The 18,891-nt window shown below is 40.6% G+C and overlaps 1 protein-coding gene across 4 annotated transcripts in view; it reads right to left on the reverse strand.

Annotated features, from left to right (window-relative positions):
* The window catches only part of CALN1 (calneuron 1), a 520,902-nt gene that overhangs the window by 167,019 nt on the left and 334,992 nt on the right, over nt 1-18,891 (reverse strand). For all 4 annotated transcript variants that reach the window (XM_056137646.1, XM_056137648.1, XM_056137649.1 and 1 more), the window contains one exon: nt 15,060-15,172. In XM_056137646.1, coding sequence (XP_055993621.1) covers nt 15,060-15,172 — 113 coding nt within the window. The remainder of the gene's footprint in view (nt 1-15,059; nt 15,173-18,891) is intronic.

An 18,891-nucleotide genomic window follows, 5' to 3' on the forward strand; every position in this document is an offset into this window, starting at 1 on the left:
TAAATGTGTGTTCTTATAAGAACACTTAATAGTTTATAGTTCAAAAGACAAAAATTAGAAGAAAATAAAAACACAGAAAAATGAAAGTGAAAATATAAATCTACCTATGGGCTAACTTATTAAGAAAATTAGAAAAATGAGATAAAATCTAAATTCAGAACAATAAACCCAAAGCTAGCAGAGGGAGGAAAATAATATCAGTAAGCACAGAAGTCAGTGAATTAAATTTGCAAAATTGGCAGTGACAAAAAATTAAAAGGAAAGACACAAATCACTAATATCAGGAATTAAATAGGCTCTATCCCTATTAATTAAAAAAGACAATAAGTCAATATTATGAAAAATCTTATACTCAAAAATTCAACAACTTAGAAGAATCAGAAACACAAACCACCAAAACTCAGTTGAAAGAGGAATCCAAAATAGGGTTATAAGCATTGGAGAAATTTAATATCTTAAAAGCTCATGAAAATAAATGTTTAGGTTCAGATAGGTTCATTGGAAAACTCTACCAAACAGTTGAGTAAGAATTAATACCAATTTTAAATCTTCTCCATAAAATCGAAGAGGCAGAAACACTATTCAAATGATTTTATGAGACAGTACTAAAAAGTAAAAAAGTGACTCAAGTCAGATTTATTTCAGGTAAGCAAAATTTATACAGATAATTCAGAATATAAAATTTGAGCAAAGATTTTAACAACAGAGGGAGAATGAACTGAATTTGGCAAAGAGCATCTACAAAAATCCTACATCAAACATTATACTCAGTGTGCCTGACTGAAGACAATGATTTTCCCTTAAGATTAGTCATGTTAATAGTATTGACTCTCATCTGTGCTGTCAACATAATAGTTGAAGATACGGCTAGTTTACTAAAAAGTAGGACAATAAATAGAGGAAAACAGATTGGCAAGGAAGAAATGGAACTATATTTATATGTGATGACATCATGATCCTAAGAAATCTAAAAATGCAACACTTCTAGAACAAGTGAGTGAGTTCAACATGGTCATATTTCTACTTACCAAGAAAAATTATGGGCTGGAGCAATAGCACAGTGGGTAGGGTGTTTGTCTTGCATGTGGCCAACACGGCCGACCCGAGTTCAATTCCTCCACCCCTCTCAGAGATCCCGGCAAGCTACTGAGAATATCTTGCCCGCACAGCAATTCCTCTATCCCTCTCGAAGAGCCCGGCAAGCTACCAAGAGTATCTTGCCCGCATAGCAAAGCCTGGCAAGCTACCCGTGATGTATTTGATATGCCAAACACAGTAACAAGTTTCACAATGTTACTGGGCCCACTTGAGCAAATCAATGAACAAGGGGAGGACAGTGACAGTGACAGTGAAGAAAAATTATAGCACATTTCTCCTAAGAAGATAGAATACTTAGATATACAATAAAGACCAGTGCAGTTAGGTTGGAAGCTAAAGAAAGAGGATGGAAAAAATCAGAGATCTATACAAAATAAGAGATATACTGTGCTGTTCACGAATGAGAAATGCAATATAAAACCAGCATCAGTTCTCCCCAAGTTCAGCTTTCATCAACTTTCTAGCCAAGTTTTAGTAGCTACAGGCAAATGTATTCTAAAATTTGTTATGGCAAAATGCAGTAGTTAAAATAAGCTTGACAGTGAAAAATAAAGTGGGAAGAATTACTTACCTGATATTAAGGCTTACTACATGAGTATAGTAATAAAAACAGAGAGGGCAGCAAAGGGACAGACACATGGATCAAGAGAAGAGAATAGAAAGCCCAGGAATATGCTGACACAAATAGGCTCAACCAAATTTTGTCAAAGTTGGGGGCTGGAGCAATAGCACAGCAAGTAGGGCGTTTGCCTTGCACGTGGCCCACCTGGGTTCAATTTCCAGTATCCTATATGGTCCCCCGAGCACCATCAGAAGTAATTGCTGAGTGCATGAACCAGGAGTAACCACTGTGCATCGCCGGGTGTGACCCAAAAAGAAAAAAATTGTCAAAGTTGTCACAGCACTTTCGTGAAGAAAGGGAAACTTTTTTTTCTTTCTCTTCTTGCTTTATGGGTCACACCAGGCAATTTTCAAGGGTTAGTCCTGGCTCTTCACTTAGGAATAACTTCTGGTAGTGCTTGAGGGACAAATGGAATGCCGGGGATCAAACCAGGGTTCGCCATGTGCAAGGTAAACACCCTACCCACTGTACCATCACTCTGACCCCAAAGGGAAGTTTTTTAATGGATGATGTCAGAGTAAGAGGGCACCCAGAGGCAAAAGAAAAAACAAGAAAAGAAAAAAGTAAAAAGAATTTCATCTAAATTTCACACCTCATATAGAAAATTATCTGTCAGCAATCATGGTTAAATGTAACATGCAAAAACAATAGAAACATGTAGGAAAAAATGGGAGAATAGCTTTGGTATGAATATCAAAAGCACAGAGTTCTCCTTTAGATTCGCATCAAAAGCACAATCCATAAGGGGAAAAATGGATAAATTGGGTCTTGTCAACATTTAGAACTTCTGCTATGCCGAAAAGACCATATGAGAAGTATGGAAAGACAGGCTATGTGCTAAGAGAAGGCATTTGAAAATACAGGACTTGGCAAAGGAGCAGTACCAAGAACAGATAAAAATTTTTTCAAACCTCAATTATCACCAATTATCCAACTTGAACATGGTGAAGGATACAAACAGACATAGATAGCAGAAGATCCATAATAGATAAAGCAGCACCAGAATTGATTAGCCCTAGGCAAATGCAAATGAAAATCATAACAATGGGATGAGCAACAGTACAGTGGTGAAGGCACTTGTCTTCTGTGCTGCCAACCCAGATTCAATCCCTGGCACAACATATGGTCCCCAGCACCCCACCAGGAGTAATGGCTATTTTGAAGAGACATTTGTATTCCTATGTTTGTTACAGCATTATTTAGAATAGACAATATATGAAAATAACCCAAATGCTCAAGGCAAATGAGTGGATTAAGAAACTGATTATATAAATATATATATGCATATGTATTTACATACATATGCATATATATATTCAATGACATATGAATCAGCTATAAGAAAAGATGAAGTCATGCAATTTGCGGGAACATAGGTGGAATTGGAACAGATGCTGATGAAATCAGAGAAAGAGGGCAGATACAGAATGATCTCTCTCCTATGTGGGATACAAAGAAACATAGTAAGGGAATAACACTTGGATTGTGGTTACAGATCCTAAGAGTTGGTGCAAAGAACAGAGTTTGCCAAGGGGCTGAGTTGTGGGTCTGGGAGGGGACCTTTAAACATTGGTGAAAGGATGTAGACATTCTGGTGGTGGGTGTGATATTGAGTACCAGATGCCTGAAACTATTATTAAGCACTGCTGTAGGTCACAGTGCAAATAAATAAAAAATAAACAATATAAATAAAAGTTAAAACAAAATACATAAAAAGATATGTCAATAAACATAAACCAAAATTTTAATGGAAAAGTCAGAATTGGTTATTCCTCTAGATTTAATATTCAGACAAATATTTTAAATACATACTTCATAAATGTAAAAATAATAAAAGGGTTATTACACAAAGAGAAAATTTTACATTAAATTTAGAAGATAAAACCTAAAAAAATCAATATAGCAAAAGGTAGGAAACAAGGGACATAGCATAAGCCAAAAAGAATAATATAGAACCACTGAACTGTGAACAAACACAAGTTATAAAAGAATCATCAAAGGATTAAATCACTCTATTAAAAGACAAATTCTTTATGACTGGGTTATAAAATCAATTCTGACACTATAATTTTTATAAAGAGACAGACACCTAAAATAGTAATTTTTAAGAAAAAGAGAATGAATAAGGACATGCAGTAAAAGTAACATAAAGAAAATGAGATGAGGTTAGAATTAATAATAATCTTAAAAGAGCATTCAAGATAAAATAGTGACTGGGCCAAGAATATCTGTTCAAATAGACTCTGTCCCTTTACCCTACTCACTACTCTGGCTAGCCCCACACTAGAGCAACCCATTAATATGTGGATATGATTCCTAATATAGCTTCCTGGGTTTTTATTTCATTTTAATTTTTGCCTTTTCATTTTTCTGGGGAGGAGCAGTGATGCAGTTTCAATGTGAGTCAAATCATACATATAAAGCAAATCATGTCACTACATGACTTAAAACATTACAATGAGTACTACTTTTACACACAATTAATATCCAAATTCCTGGCCTCGGTGGGACCTAAGATAGAGCTTCTCCTTTTTTTAAAAAAATTTTTTTTATTAGTGAATCACCATGAGGTACAGTTACAGACTTACAAACTTTTGTGCTTGCGTTTCATTCATACAATGATCAAGTACCCATCCCTCCATCAGTGCCCATTCTTCACCACCAATGATCCCAGTATCCCTCTAACCACCCCCTATCCCTCCCACCCCCCACCTCTGTGGCAGGGCATTTCCTTTTGTTCTCTCTCTCCTTTTGGGTATTATAGTTTGCAATAGAGGTATTGAGTGGCCATCGTGTTCAGTCTATGATCTACTTTCAGCATGCATCTCCCATCCCAAGCAGGTCCTCCAAGCATCCTTTATTTGGTGTTCCTTTCTCTATCTGAGCTGTCTTTTCCCCCAGCATGTGAGGCCGGCTTCCAAGTCATGGAGCAAACCTCCTGGTGCTTATCTCTACTATTCTTGGGTGTTAGTCTCCCATTCTGTTACTTACATTCCACAGATGAGTGCAATCTTTCTATGGATAGAGCTCCTCCTTAAGTGTCAATTCTGTCAGAAAATAATCTGGGACCACGGTTGTCTGAATAGACTCTCTTTCCCTACTTCCTTTGCATCTGGGTGTTAGAAACATAAGCAACTTTTGACCAATGGGTTCTAAGCAGAAGAGATGGGTGCATCTTCTTCAAGGACTTCTACTCCCCATCTCCTCCTGTCCCTATCTGGTGCCTGGTATGCAGGTATAGAGATAAGTCACAGGGACAGGGAAACAGCTTAGGTTTCCAGAGCAAAGACTGGATAGAGCCCAAGTAACACAGCATCAGACCTGAGGACTCCATAGAGCATCACACACTTAGACAGTGAAATAAGCTCGTACTCTATCTGCACCACTGTTCAATCACATTTTATTGCACCGACCCAATACAGGGCCTTGGCATCCCACAAGATGGTCTCAACAGACATCTCCAAACTCATCTTTCGAAACTCTTTCCCCCAGTCGCTGAACCTTTGATCTTTCTCTTGCTGAGAAAGATCTTGATGAACGCTTGCTTTCAGGGCCGCAGCTCTCTCAGGATTTAGGGCAAAGTTCAAATGTTACCTCCTCAGGGATGCCTTCTCTTCAACTCTGAAATTGTGTAGTACTTCCAGATTATGAGGGAATATGTGGGCAGCATGTGACACAGGGCCATGGGTGGGGGATCTTGGACACTTTGGTGATGGTGAGGTGCGGTAACTGTACGCCAGGACCATAAATATCAACACTACTGTAAAAACATGACCTTAACTATAATAACTTCAGAACAAAAATTATACACCATGCAATCTGACTGCCCTCTATTTTATTATTCTTGTTGTGTACTTCACAACATTAAATATTAACTTCTGTTTTATATTAATGTCTATCTCTACTCCTCTCTGACACAAGAACATAAAATTCATAAGAACAAGATCTTGTCCATTGTTAACCAACTATATCCTTGCGGGTTCTGCAAGAGTCCTTCAATCTGCATTTGATGAATGAGTTAATCAAAGACAGCACCAAATGCATGCACAGGGGCACACACCAACCGCATGCTCTATCTATTGAGGTAGACTATCAATATCAAAATATGAACAGCTTGCAAGATAAATCAGGACATTCTGGTTTTCAATGCGGTGAAAAAGAGGAAAAAGTAACAGATACCAGTTCTATTTCCTACTACCTGGGAAAGCAATTTACTGAGTCACCACATCACACTTGTAGATGAACTGAACACCAAATGAGACACAAATGGGCAAAATGAATAGTATGAAAAAGTTAGCATGCAACCCGTATGCTACGATACTAAAACAATAAAATTGGTAATAAATGTTTAAATAAAGTGTTCAGAAATATTCTACCACATAATTGTTGAGTGAAGGAAAATATTAACCCAAATTATAGTTCATTTGGTAAACGATAACACTTTTATAAGTTATGAAACATGAATGACAAGAGAATCTGGAATGGTAAAAGAGGACTTGCAAAGAAAAATTTAAACAATATTATATACAGAAATATGCTAATAAATTAATCTTGAAAAACTGAAAATGTGCTGAAGATAATGCACATTTCCAAAATAAGTGGAGGAACAATTAAAAGTTATTATCAAGGAATTGAGTCATAGAAGGAAAAACAAAAACATCCTACCTGTAGGCCAGATGTTTCCAAACTTGTTTAGCCTATTGCCTTCTTTTCAGAAAAAAATTACTCATCATCCTTGTGAAAAATATTCTAAAAAATAAAGTGCCCCCCAATTACATCTGAGGGTACTATCCCCCACTAGGATCTTCCCAGGGCATGTGGGATTGTTCACGCTGGGAAACAATGCTCTAGGTCAAAGGAGTCTTATCAGCCAGACTGTCCTCATTCAAAGTTAGATATAAATCCCATAATGTACATAATTTATTATGGATCTTCAAAAATGGTATAAATCATGCAAATTAATTTGCCATGCAAGAATAATGATGTTTCAAAGCAAAACAATGACACAGTTTTGTATAAACTAAAGGCTGCATTTATTTATAAATATGGATGAAATAATAAAAATTGATAGCAAATGAAATCTGAAAATTACATTACAATTTACAGTTAGAGTAAGACATAGTCTATTATGTTAATTCTAGCAACATAAAAATAATTTAACATCAGGAAATATATTTTATCACATCAAATTAATATATTATGGACAAGAATTGGGGCGTGATCCTGTTAGAAGACATTCAAAGGACATTTAACAAGGATACTACTACTTATTATTTAGAAACTATTGATAATTAAGACATTAATGTCCATCTTTAATGTCCGACATTAATGTCTCACCCTTTTATTATTCCAAACGAGTTTGTTTTAGTCAGAACAAATGGAACTCAGAGAGATGCTGCCAGAAAGAAGGCAGCAAATTGCTGCACTTTATACACCAAGTCACAGAGACATGGAGACTCTATGATCATTAACAGAAAAAAACTCATGGCCACTACCGAGAGAATTCTTTAAGGAAGCCAGATAAAAGCAAAACTTCTGAAACCACTTCCCACGGTGCTAGTAGAAAGTGGTTTGTAACAGGTAATCAAAGATTCAAACCCTATTCAAAAAAAAAAAGAAGAAAAGAAAAAAGAACCCTATAGGGTGGAAACTCAGCAAAGTATGTGTGTGTGTGGGGCGGGAGGTAGGGGGCAGGAAAAGCCCTGTACCAGACTGGAGGGTGCTGCTCACATCCCCTGCGTCCTCGACTGCGCCTGATCTTTACCTGAGGGAATCTAATCTAACTTGTATTGCAGAGTAGAATGGTGGATGCAGAGAATGTGAGGGAAGATGTGGGAGTGGATGAAGCACAGTCATGCAGAACGAAATGTTGTAGCCCAAATCACATACACATGCATGCACGCACGCACACAGGCACGCGCGTGCACACGCACACAGCAAGTTACAGAAACCTGCCAGATAGCACATTACCTATAGGTAACCGTGTGGGAGATTGAAAATGTGCCTTGAGGGTTGTGTGCGTGCTACCAAAAACCCCCTGATCCTCACCTATAATAATAATATAGGAGGAAATGGAGAAGAGATGGATGTTTCTGGTGGTGATGATTTGGCAGATATTTATTTGTCCACGAACTCATCCAGTTATGTAGACTAAATGTATACCATTATTTTTGTTCGCTTGCTTCTTATTGTTTGGGGTCCACACTTTGCTTATGCAGGGTTTACTCCTGATTCTGCCCTCAGGGATCACTCTTGGCAGGCATGGGAGGCTTAGCATGAGGTGCCTGGGATGGAACCCACTTCGGTCATGTGCAAGGCAAGTGTCCTACCCGCTACACTTTTGCTCTGGACCTAAGTGTGTAATTTCTACATGCCAGTCACCTCAATTAAATGGCTAGAAGAAAAGAAAATGATCTAGGAACTATCAAAAAGCATCAGAGAAAGACCCAGTCTCCCAGAGCCTGCCTCTGACTGCTGCTTGCTGAGGGTTTAGGGTTGGTCTGCCTGACCCCAGGCCTGTGCTTCTCTGCTCCCCGGAACTGGAAATGCAAGACTCCATCTATCTGCCCCCAGGAGACTCCACTGCCCATATGTCCTTTTCCCTGATCTCTTTGATGCAACTTTGAATGAAAATTACAGTTAAAAAATTCTTGGAGTACATATTCTAGGGACCCTCTGTGTTAGACCTGTGAGGGTCAGATGCTTGAGTGACAGAAGAAAAGAACTTCACTAGAGCTAGTGGCGGGGGCAGGGGTGGAATCTAAGAAGGAAGACACCAGGGCAACCTTCCTCAGTCATGAACCAGGCAGTTCTGGTTACTCTTCCTGGTTCCTTCCTCTGGGTAGGAAGAGCCAATCATGAAGTTAACAAATTTAAACAAGGGATTTAAATCATGATGATCTATTTATTTTTCTAAACAATAATTCATGGCTTGGAGGCCAGCCACACATGCTAGGGGGAAAGGGAGCTCAGATAGAGAAGGGAACACCAAATAAAGGTGTTGGGAGGATCCTCCCAGGATGGGAGAAGCATGCTGAAAGTAGACTATAGACCAAACATGATTGCCACCCATTGCCTCTTTTGCAAACCACAACACCCAATAGGAGAGAGAGAACAGAGGAGAATGCCCTGCGACAGAGGCAGGGTGGGATGGGAGGGATGGGGGGTGGGAGGAATACTGGGATCAATGGTGGTGGGAAATGGGCACTGGTGGAGGGATGGGTATTTGATCATTGTATAATTGAAACCCAAGTGCAAAAATTTGTACATCTACAACTGTACCTCATGGTGTCTCATTAATAAAAATTAAAAAAATAAAAGAAAGTACTTGAAAGAAAAAAAATCAACTCAGGCATTTTTCCAAAGTATAAGCTTTCTGCATGCTAATTGGCTATGAAGTGTATGACATGAAATGAACTTTAGCCAGCCTAGAAGTTCAGGGCAGTGGGGGCTTTGGAGAAAGCTATCACTCAGAAGCAGCTTTGCTTACATGCTCTTACATACTCTGATAACAATTTTATGGATAACAATTTTATGTTTTGTTTGTTGTAACCCTGAGCAGGAGCAGGAGAAAGTCCTATCACCTTTCTCACCACTGAAACAGCTGTTGTGCAATGTGGTTCTGTTGATTTGAGATTGTGTTACCTTCACCAAGTAATAAGAGAATAGATGACATGATCTAATGGTAGAAATTTTAGAAATACCAACCAGGGTAAATGAAAATTACATGCACCTTTATTTCAATCCACAGCAATTAGTATTGCCAGAATGATTACATTTTCTTCATTTTTTTATCTCTATGAATATAAATGGATATAGAAGAGATGTAGATGAGCGATGTAATTATATTGTAAATTCAATCTCTAACACTGACTTTAAAGTGGAAATATTTAAAATAATTGCACAATATTCCATCTTTGTAACTGCTTTTTAAAAAAACATCGCTGACTAATTTCATATGACAGAGTCTCAGGCATAAAATTATTTTTAATTATAGGTCTAAACATTTGAAAACTTGTGGCTAAGTGTCAGCAGATAGTTTCAGAAAAGTTGTACAACTTATATTTCTACAAGGATTTTATGAGATTGCCCACTTATCTTACTCTTGTCAGCACTAGCAAAGGGATTTTTCTTTTCCAATACAACAAGAAAAAACTGTTGTCCAATTACTGCTTGCCTGCTTGTTCTCTCTTTCTCTCTCTCTCTTTCTCTCTCATATACCTAATGGTGCTCAAGGCTTACTTCTGGCTCTGTGCTCAGGAGCCATCCTGGCCATGCTTGGGGTCCATATGGGGTCCTGGGGATTAAACCAGGTTGGCTGTACTACAAGGTCAATGTGTCTCATGTACTGTGTACTATCTCTCCAACCTCTAATTTAAATTTATTAGATGTCCAGTGGTGAGAACTTTTCATGTTGCTTTAGAAATGTTTTTCACATGTACTTATTTGATCGACTGCCCAATTTATATCTATCAATTCATTTTTGAAATACATCTTTAAGTACAGACTAACGGATTTTTATTTTAGGATTCTTCTATTGCTTTATGTGCAGTAAGATTATTGCTCAGTTTGGAATTCATTATTGTGATTTATCAAAAAACATTCATTTGGTCTTTTAGAGAACCAAAATATATTTCTTACCCATATATGTTTTTTATCACAGTTTTCAGCTAACAGCTCTCCAAAGACTTGAACTTTCCCAGTTGAGAGTGAGAAAAGTGTCCTTTGGGATGTAAAGGAAGTGACACTTTTGCAAGTACCTAACAATGAAGGTTGCTTTTGAGGAGAAGAGCCCTGTGATAGTAGCATTGGAACTTCCATTCCCACCTGCAGACTTTCTGGAAGGAGAGAGAAGCCAGAGGTTGTGTTCAAACGCCAAAGACCAATGACTTCACCACTCCTTCTCATTAAAAAAATAAAAACCTGCCTTCTCATTAAAATCAGTGGTTTAAAGAAAATACAAAAGTGACTCCACCAGTGAAAAATGAAGATAAATATCTCCATTTTAGATAGGCAAAACATATGAAGCCAGAACAATAGTACATTATTGTTCTTGATAGGGTAATGGGTAGGACATTTGCCTTACATGTGGCCAATCCAGGTTTGATCTCTGTTGGATCAAGGAATGAAGTAATGAAGGCTCTGTTAAGGAATGAAGCCTCTGGTAAGACCCAACAGGAAAGACTTTGGACAGCTGCTGGGTTGGGGAGCCAAAGAGCTTCTGAGTGCTGCCTTTCCAGGCACCAAACTTTGGGACCTCATCCTATCTCTTCTTTCATCTAACTGTTGATTCTTTAGTGTCTTTTGTAATAAACTGGTGACCTCTTGAGGACTTGAATTCCCAGTTCTGTGAGACTTCCTAACAAATGTATCAAATTTAGGAGGGGGTACTGGGACCCCGTGATTGGCAGCCAGCTTCTTAGGAGGTAGGAGGCTTGCAGCGAGCACTGCAGTGGAGGCTGAGCCCTACACCCATGGGCCATGATGCTATCTCCTCCTGCTGGAAGGGGTCAGAAGTGAGTTGAATTCTCAGACCTCCTACTGGTGTGAGGGCACTTCATGCTGCTGCAAACAGCGGGCTTACTGAGTAACTTCAACTCCTGGAAGCACTGCCCACATCAAAGCTTCCCATGCTCCACAACACACAGGCAGCCCCGTCGCTCTGGGGATGCGTGTTCACTGTTACTCTAGCAGGCCTCTTGATGGGCATTGTGCTGAAAGCTATTTAAGTTCAGTTGGATGATTAATGACTGAGGATCAGCAGCTTTGGATACAAAACTCTGAGAGAGTGGCACGTTGACAAAATATTGGGGGGAGAGTAATCCAGCTGGTGCCAGATGTGATGCACAGAGAATGCCTCCCAGCATGTCAGCACTACAGATAAATGTATGAGGCTGGCTATTCTATCAGTCTTGGCCCCATGCAACACGAGTAAATAGGATTTGCTTCTGTCTCTCCGCCCCCCTTCCCCTGTTTGCTTTCCATGCAAGTTTTGTACACAATCAGCTTCATTTGACAGGTAATCTTCAGACTTACAAATAAAAAAAGATTGCACATGGTTAATAGATACTTGACTAGCAGGGCATAGATTTTCCTCAATATTCTTTTCTGAGGTCACACCATGACCACTCTCAAGATTTTGAAAAAGATAAAAAATATCTGATCATTTATGCCACGGCACAAGGAAAGCCACTGGCAATACTGTCTTGGTCTTATAAGGGGCTATGCCACCGCTCGACTGAATGGAGCTGTTTCCAGCAGTTTTCACACAGCATGAATCCAACTCAAATGCTCTCAAGTGCCCTGAGTCCAGAACTTTAAGTCCAGCTTCCTGGCCTTTTAGTCAAGGCCCCTGCATCTAGCACATGAAATTTCCTACAGGGTAGCCTGGGCAGGGATGGCATTAGGATCAGAGCATGGGAGAGACACCAGGAGTTCAGGATCAAAGCAGAAATGGGAAGATATAAGAACAAGCAGACCAAGGGTTTGGAATGTGGGAACAGGGTGCAAGTCTAGAGACATTTCTGTGGAGCAGTTGCAGCTAATTTTCTAGGCTTGTGGGTAGAGAATCAGAGAGGAATGGAGAAAAGTTGGTGTAAGCAACAGAATTTGACCTGATATTGTGTACAGACATGAGATGGGTAACTGTAACAAAACCAGCCTTGCCTGGGCAGTGAAGGCTCCTTCTGGGTACGTTCTCCAGCAGAAAGTACAAAGACTAACAGGCCATCTGAGTTCCTTCTTTCTTGACCTCTAGCCTCATATTCATCCTCAGGTATCCAGTTTACCCAATAAACAGATAAAATCTGATTAAACATCATGCACTCTTTCTTAAAGCAGAGACTTGAAATTAGTAAATTCCCGATAAAAGATAAATTATGAGTAAAGGAATCCATTTCTAGAGAGAACTCCCCTGGGATTTGTTTAGAATCATTGTAGCTGAGTGTAACCTGCTCCCTCTGGACCCACAGTAAGACACACACAGGGCTGGGCTCTTTTGGCTGAAGGTAGCCTCACTTCTCTGCCTGTACAGAGGCAAGAGTTTAACTGGGTAGATCCGTAGAACAGCAGAGTGTTTACTCTCCCACTATTCTTGGATCCTTGCCATGGTCTTTTCATTGAGTGCCATCTTCAAGCTCACTGCAGAACTGGCTTGACTGCTGGTCATGCCGACCTGGTGTAGGGGCTCAGGTAGCCCTAGTGATGTAGTAGTGAGGTTTGCTCCTCCAGCACCTGGAGGATGTTTCAAGGACTCTGTTATCTACTGTTTTAAGGACTCTTCCTTGGGAGAAAGTGGAGTGAAGGTAAAAGGTGTGAACAAATGTCAAACCATGGATGATTCTGAGAACCTCCTTTCAGTAGCTGCAATCAAACAGAAGCTTGAGCACAGCTGCCACCCCCAATTTTCAGCCCCTTCCTGACCTCCACCATTAACTGATACTGAGTCCTAAGGATGACTTCCAACACAATTTTATTTTTCCTCAAATATAAAAGCACACTGTAACTTGATGGATGAACCATAAGAATACCTACATTTCACATGCTATTACTTGCTGCAATGAGAAAGGCTCTGAATGAGCTGACAAGAAATCTGTGAAGGTCACCCCAAAAGACCTTGGCAGGCTCTCAGACCTCTGTGCTTATAAAGGAGGTTGTGTTAGTCATCAAGTGCCAATCCCCACCAATACCCCACCTCCCACAAAGAGCTGGGGCTCAAAACAACTGCTAAATAACTACTCTTGGAGAATCCCATTTGTTTATTTTACCCTTGACATTGTCCACTTGAAGGTCATAAAAGAGAGAGTATTAAAGATATGGGCCTTGAGACTGGATCGACAGCACAGCAGGTAGGGCATTTGCCTTGCACGCAACTGACCCGGGTTCGATTCTCAGCATCCCATATGGTCTCCCGAGCACTGGCAGGAGTAGTTCCTGAGTACATGAGCCAGGAGTAACCCCTGTGCATCGCCGAGTGTGACCCAAAAAGCAAATAAATAAATTAATTTTTAAAAACTATGGGCTTATTTAGCACAAAGAGTCTGGTGTCCGGGAGGATCTTGCCTCAGAACAGAGAGTGGTCATGGTTACAGAATTCCCCTGGGCAAGAGGAAACTAAAGTCTTGGGGAAAGTAAAGCAATGCTGGGTCAAAAGTCTAAACCAAGTGCCAAATGGTAGGGGCAGCCAGCCTGCTGCAGCCCCCCTGCCTGGCCTCTGCCTGCAAAAGTGTCCTCTCACCTATCCCTCAGACCGAATCTCCTCTCACTAGCATAGTGACAGTAGGATCCTGCAGTGGAAGATGTTTGAGTTTTTGTGTTCTAAGAGGAACATTATTTAGCCCTGAGGACTGGTCTCTTTCAGGAAAGTGAAGCCGCCACCCTGGAGACTATGGACAGGGGGAGGCGGCAAGACCTGAGGCCAAAGCAAGTCCTTAGCAGTCACCCACACGAGTCAGTTCTCTAGGAGCACTTTCATCAACCCTCTCAAACATCCAAAAAAGACTAGTCCCAGCACCTTAACTCAAGCTCCTAAGAGGCCCTACGCCAGATCCGTTCAGTTAGGTTACTTTCAGGTTTGGAATCCAAGTGCAGTGTGAGGTAGCCCATATGTGCTACTGTTTTTATGTCACCAATTCTTATGTAAGGCATTACGCAGCGAGTAGAGGACAAACACACCTTCCTGGGAGGGACATTGAGTCTTCTCCAAGAAGAAAGAACTGTCTATCCAATGCTTTAGTCATTTTCCTTTTTAGATTAGAAGCGCCTCCTGGTTGTAATAGCCCCCTGGTTTCAGTAGCCCCCATCTTTCTATTTTTCTATGCCACAGTTGCCAAATTTCTTTAGTTCTACTGACGACTTTGAAACTCAGCACCCCAATAAAAATCCTTTAAAAAATTCTTCAAACAGGCAGAAAACATCTCCCATTGTACTCCAGGTTGTTTCAGAGACCCCAGGAGGTGGAGCATTTTCCACTCTGGGAAACTCTGTTCCATACCACACGGCATTCAGCCACACAGCAGAGCAATCACACATATCCAGCCCGCATCCACTAACAGATGTGCTCACACATACCCTCCTTTCTAAACATCCCAGGAAAAAGGACCTGTGAACTGAAAGTGGAGAAATATCATTTCTCTAAACCATAAGAACATTATTAAGAGGCAATAGGACATTAGCTGACTCTCCCATGCCTTAACTGCAAATAGTCAGAATCCACTTAAATATCTAATTTAAGGAATGCACGACATTAGCCTACAAGGGATCTTTATGTGTTGAACAGAAGCTCACAAGTTGTACACATCATGCTTACTGTCAGATAATTTTTAAAAAATCTCTTACTCACCTGCCAGAATATGCTATCTATTGTGTTTCCAAGAAAACCATCACGACCTTCTGAAGACACCAGTTTAGGGCCAAGAATTGTCATGAATTCATCGAAATCCACCTGGCCATCCCCTGGAAGGAGAAGATATAAATATGAGTGAAAATTGACCCTATTGCTCAATGCAATCTACTTATCCATGCTTTTAACCTTGGAAAGGATTCAATCAATAAAATAGTGTTGCTATCATAAATCATATTATAATCATTTGTCCATTCTGGGCTGGAGCGATAGCACAGCGGGTAGGGCGTTCGCCTTACACGCAGCCAACATGGCCGACCCGAGTTCGATTCCTCCGCCCCTCTCGGAGAGCCCGGCAAGCTACCGAGAGTATTCGATATGCCAGACACAGTAACAACAAAGTCTCCAATGGAGACGTTACTGGGCCCGCTCGAGCAAATCGACGATCAACGGGAGGGCCTTTACCTTTACCTTTACCTTACCATATTTCTGGGCTGGAGCAATAGCACAGCGGGTAGGGTGTTGCTTTACAAGCGGCCAATATGACTGACCCAAGTTTGATTCCTCCGCCCCTCTCGGAGAGCCCGGCAAGCTACCGAGAGTATCTTGCCCACACGGCAAAGCCTGGCAAGCTACCCGTGATGTATTCTATATGCCAAACACAGTAACAATTGTCACAATGGAGACGCTACTGGGCCCGCTTGAGCAAACTGCTGAACAATGGGAGGACAGTGACAGTCCATATTTCTATCTAAATGCCTAACCAGTTCCTCCCATGCTCATGGCCACATTCGTACCTATTCTATTTCCTTGGCCTCAAGCTGCATTGCTAGAGTTAGAAAATAATAGATTCATCTTGATCTCTTCCTTCATCCTTATTACCCCACATATAAGTCACAGCATTATTGAGCTCACCTCTTAAGTACCTGTGGTTACTATATATTCTTCATTAACTCAATTGTTAATCCCCAGGCTGATGTTGTGGTGGAAAAATGTGTCCAATAATCCAGTTGTAATTATACTGCTTTCCTGCCTTCACCCTCTCCTCGCTATCTCCCACACGGCCTGAATTTATTTACCCCGTGACATGAGCATGCAAGACAAATGGAGTGACAATGGCAGGGAACTCTGACACCTCCATTCTGATGCCTCCCCCCATTTGTCTAGCAGTTTAACCTCAATTCATTCTTTAAGACAGAGATTAAATGTCAGGTTCTCTTTATGTTATTTTTCTAGGACCCATCCTCATTTCACCCAAGCTTATTTCTGTTTATCCTAATATAATGTATATTGAATGTAGAAATAAACAGTCTCTCCCTCTCAGTCACCAGTTCCATACCTACCTCCCACTTGGATGGATTGCTCAGCAAGTTCAGGGACCCAGTAGAAACATCTTTGTATATTGGATATCATATAGTAGCCGGTAGGATAAATGAATAATATCTCTTGCTCGAGTCTGCTTTGCTCAGCTCAGTATCCGCTCGATCTTTCAGTTCAGGACTGACACTGACCAAAAGATGGACTTGAACAAACTTAGACAAAAGCAGACCTTTGAGGCATTGTCCAACCTTCATCAAGGCATCAGTGTGATATTCTGTATCCCTGGGACTTCACAAAAAGGCATCTCACCGAAGAGCTTACAACCTTTCGATCCCAACCTATGATGCCAGCTCAGGAATCTGCAATTGTGTTTGCCAAAATATGGGCACATCAATCCACTCTGAGAGTGCAAGAGGCCCAGAGAACTATCATTCAAAACTTATTTCAAATAGCTAAGTAGATAGAATAACCAAGACCCCCCATAATTCAGAAGAAGACAGTCCAGGAACTGAGTTCAGTGGACATAAAACTTTTTTGAGGATAAGGAAGCATAGCAGATTGGTAGAAAGGAAATTGATACATCTTAAATACAGAAAAGGGAATCTGAACTTTCACCTCCATGGTCCTTATAAGAATTCCAATCAAACAACTGTTACTCTCTTGCCATTCACATTGGCAAAGAATTCTAAAGACAACTCTACTCAATGCTGGCAGAAAGATATTTGGATAAGATAAACACTCTCTTATGCATTCTCGGTGTTCTCATCTGAGGTATAGACTAGAAATACTAAAGGTGCAATAATATGCTGACTCCTTATTATCCACTGATTTTGTGTTTTCAAGTGAGATTTTAACATATAACACTAGTTTCAGGTGTACACATAATGATCCAATACAGCATAATTGACAAGTTACCATACTAAGAATTACATCCCTGTATTATTTGTTCACTTTGTAATAATTTCACTTTTAAGGAAAATAAAGCAAAGAAGTGATCTCAAATGCATACCAAGATGTCAACTCAGAGAACAATCTAGAATTTTCATAGAGGGAGGGAGAGGAGAATGGTCAAACGTCATGTGACTCCAGATACATTCACCCTCACCTCCCTCAAATCACCTTTGACTTGTCACAACATGCTGCAAGAGTTTCAATATACCCAGTGTCATCCCCAATGAGGGAGGACATGATTCTTAGGGAACAATTGTTTGTGGCCCTTTCACCTGTGCCTAATAATTTTATGAAGATGGAAACTGAAGAATTAAATGTCATGAAAAGATCTGGAGAGGGTGGCATTAAAAAACCAAAAACCCAAAAGGAAGAAGGTAGAGAACCACTGTCCAGAAGATATGTCAGCCATTGTGCCTCTTCTTGGATGTTTTCAGGATGTTCCAAAAGTAGGAGAGCAAGACCACTCACCTCACAGGGGCCAGGTGTGCTTCTGCTTCCACAGATTATCTGGGGGCTGGGCCATGACAGACTTCCTGGAACACTCAAACCCTTCCCCAGCTACCCTAGAAGGAAATCAGAAATCTGGAACAGAGAGGCTAACTGAAGTGCAAATTTCTCTCTGCAGCTCAGTTATTGCTAAGTTTGTAATTACTTGATTTGTAAAGTTAAAAAAGAAAGAAAATAATCTTAAATGCAGACCAAGATGTTTGCTCTAAAACCAGCTGGTAAGTATTCTCACTTTATCATTCAGATAAAAGAAGGACTAGAGATAGTACAGGGGTTAAAGTATTTGTGTTCCATGTAGCCAACATGCTACATGTTGGTCTTTGGGACTACATATGGTCTCCTAAGCACTACCAGGGGTCACTTCTGAGCCAGAGTCAGGAATAGCCCCTTAGCACCACTGGGTGTGACCCTCTTGCGCCCAAATAGAAGAATGATTCCATAGTGACAAATGGTAAATGTTTACTCAACATGTTTAGTACGCCAGATGCCGAGCTCAGGGCTTTCTTGATGGATTCTACCAACACGGTTATGAAGTGCTCTCGCCTTCCACACTGCACCCTGAGAAAGTTTCAGCAGGAAGTGATAGGAAGTATCCAAATCAGAACCACACAGCTTATAGCAACAGCACAGCAGTTCAACTCAGAACCCTAGAAACAAACTTCCACCTAGACCACCTCCCCTCCGAGTCAGAGACTTTGGCATTAGCTGCATGCATTTACAGTTCTTTCCAAAGCTCAGATACCTCTTTTTCTACGTGGAAATTGGGGGAGATGGCCTTGTGGAACAGCCAGGAAGAATCCATGCAATGTCCACTGCCTAAATGCTATTTGTTCCCCCACTAAGGTACCAAATGGCTCCACACAGCACCCCTCTTGCATCAAAGATGAAGCATCCAGTGAATAAGGGTGAGGGTGACCCCAGACTATCTGGGACTCACATGAAGCCCAAGATAAAAGTGGGTGATCTTGGGCCTTCTGAAGTGCTCCCCCCAAATTTCACAGCACAAGATATATTCTGAACCCCCAAACTTCATGTGGTCAAATAGTTCTATGAA

Source organism: Sorex fumeus, unplaced genomic scaffold (assembly GCF_029834395.1).
Source record: "Sorex fumeus unplaced genomic scaffold, SorFum_2.1 ptg000126l, whole genome shotgun sequence".
NCBI lineage: Eukaryota > Metazoa > Chordata > Mammalia > Eulipotyphla > Soricidae > Sorex > Sorex fumeus.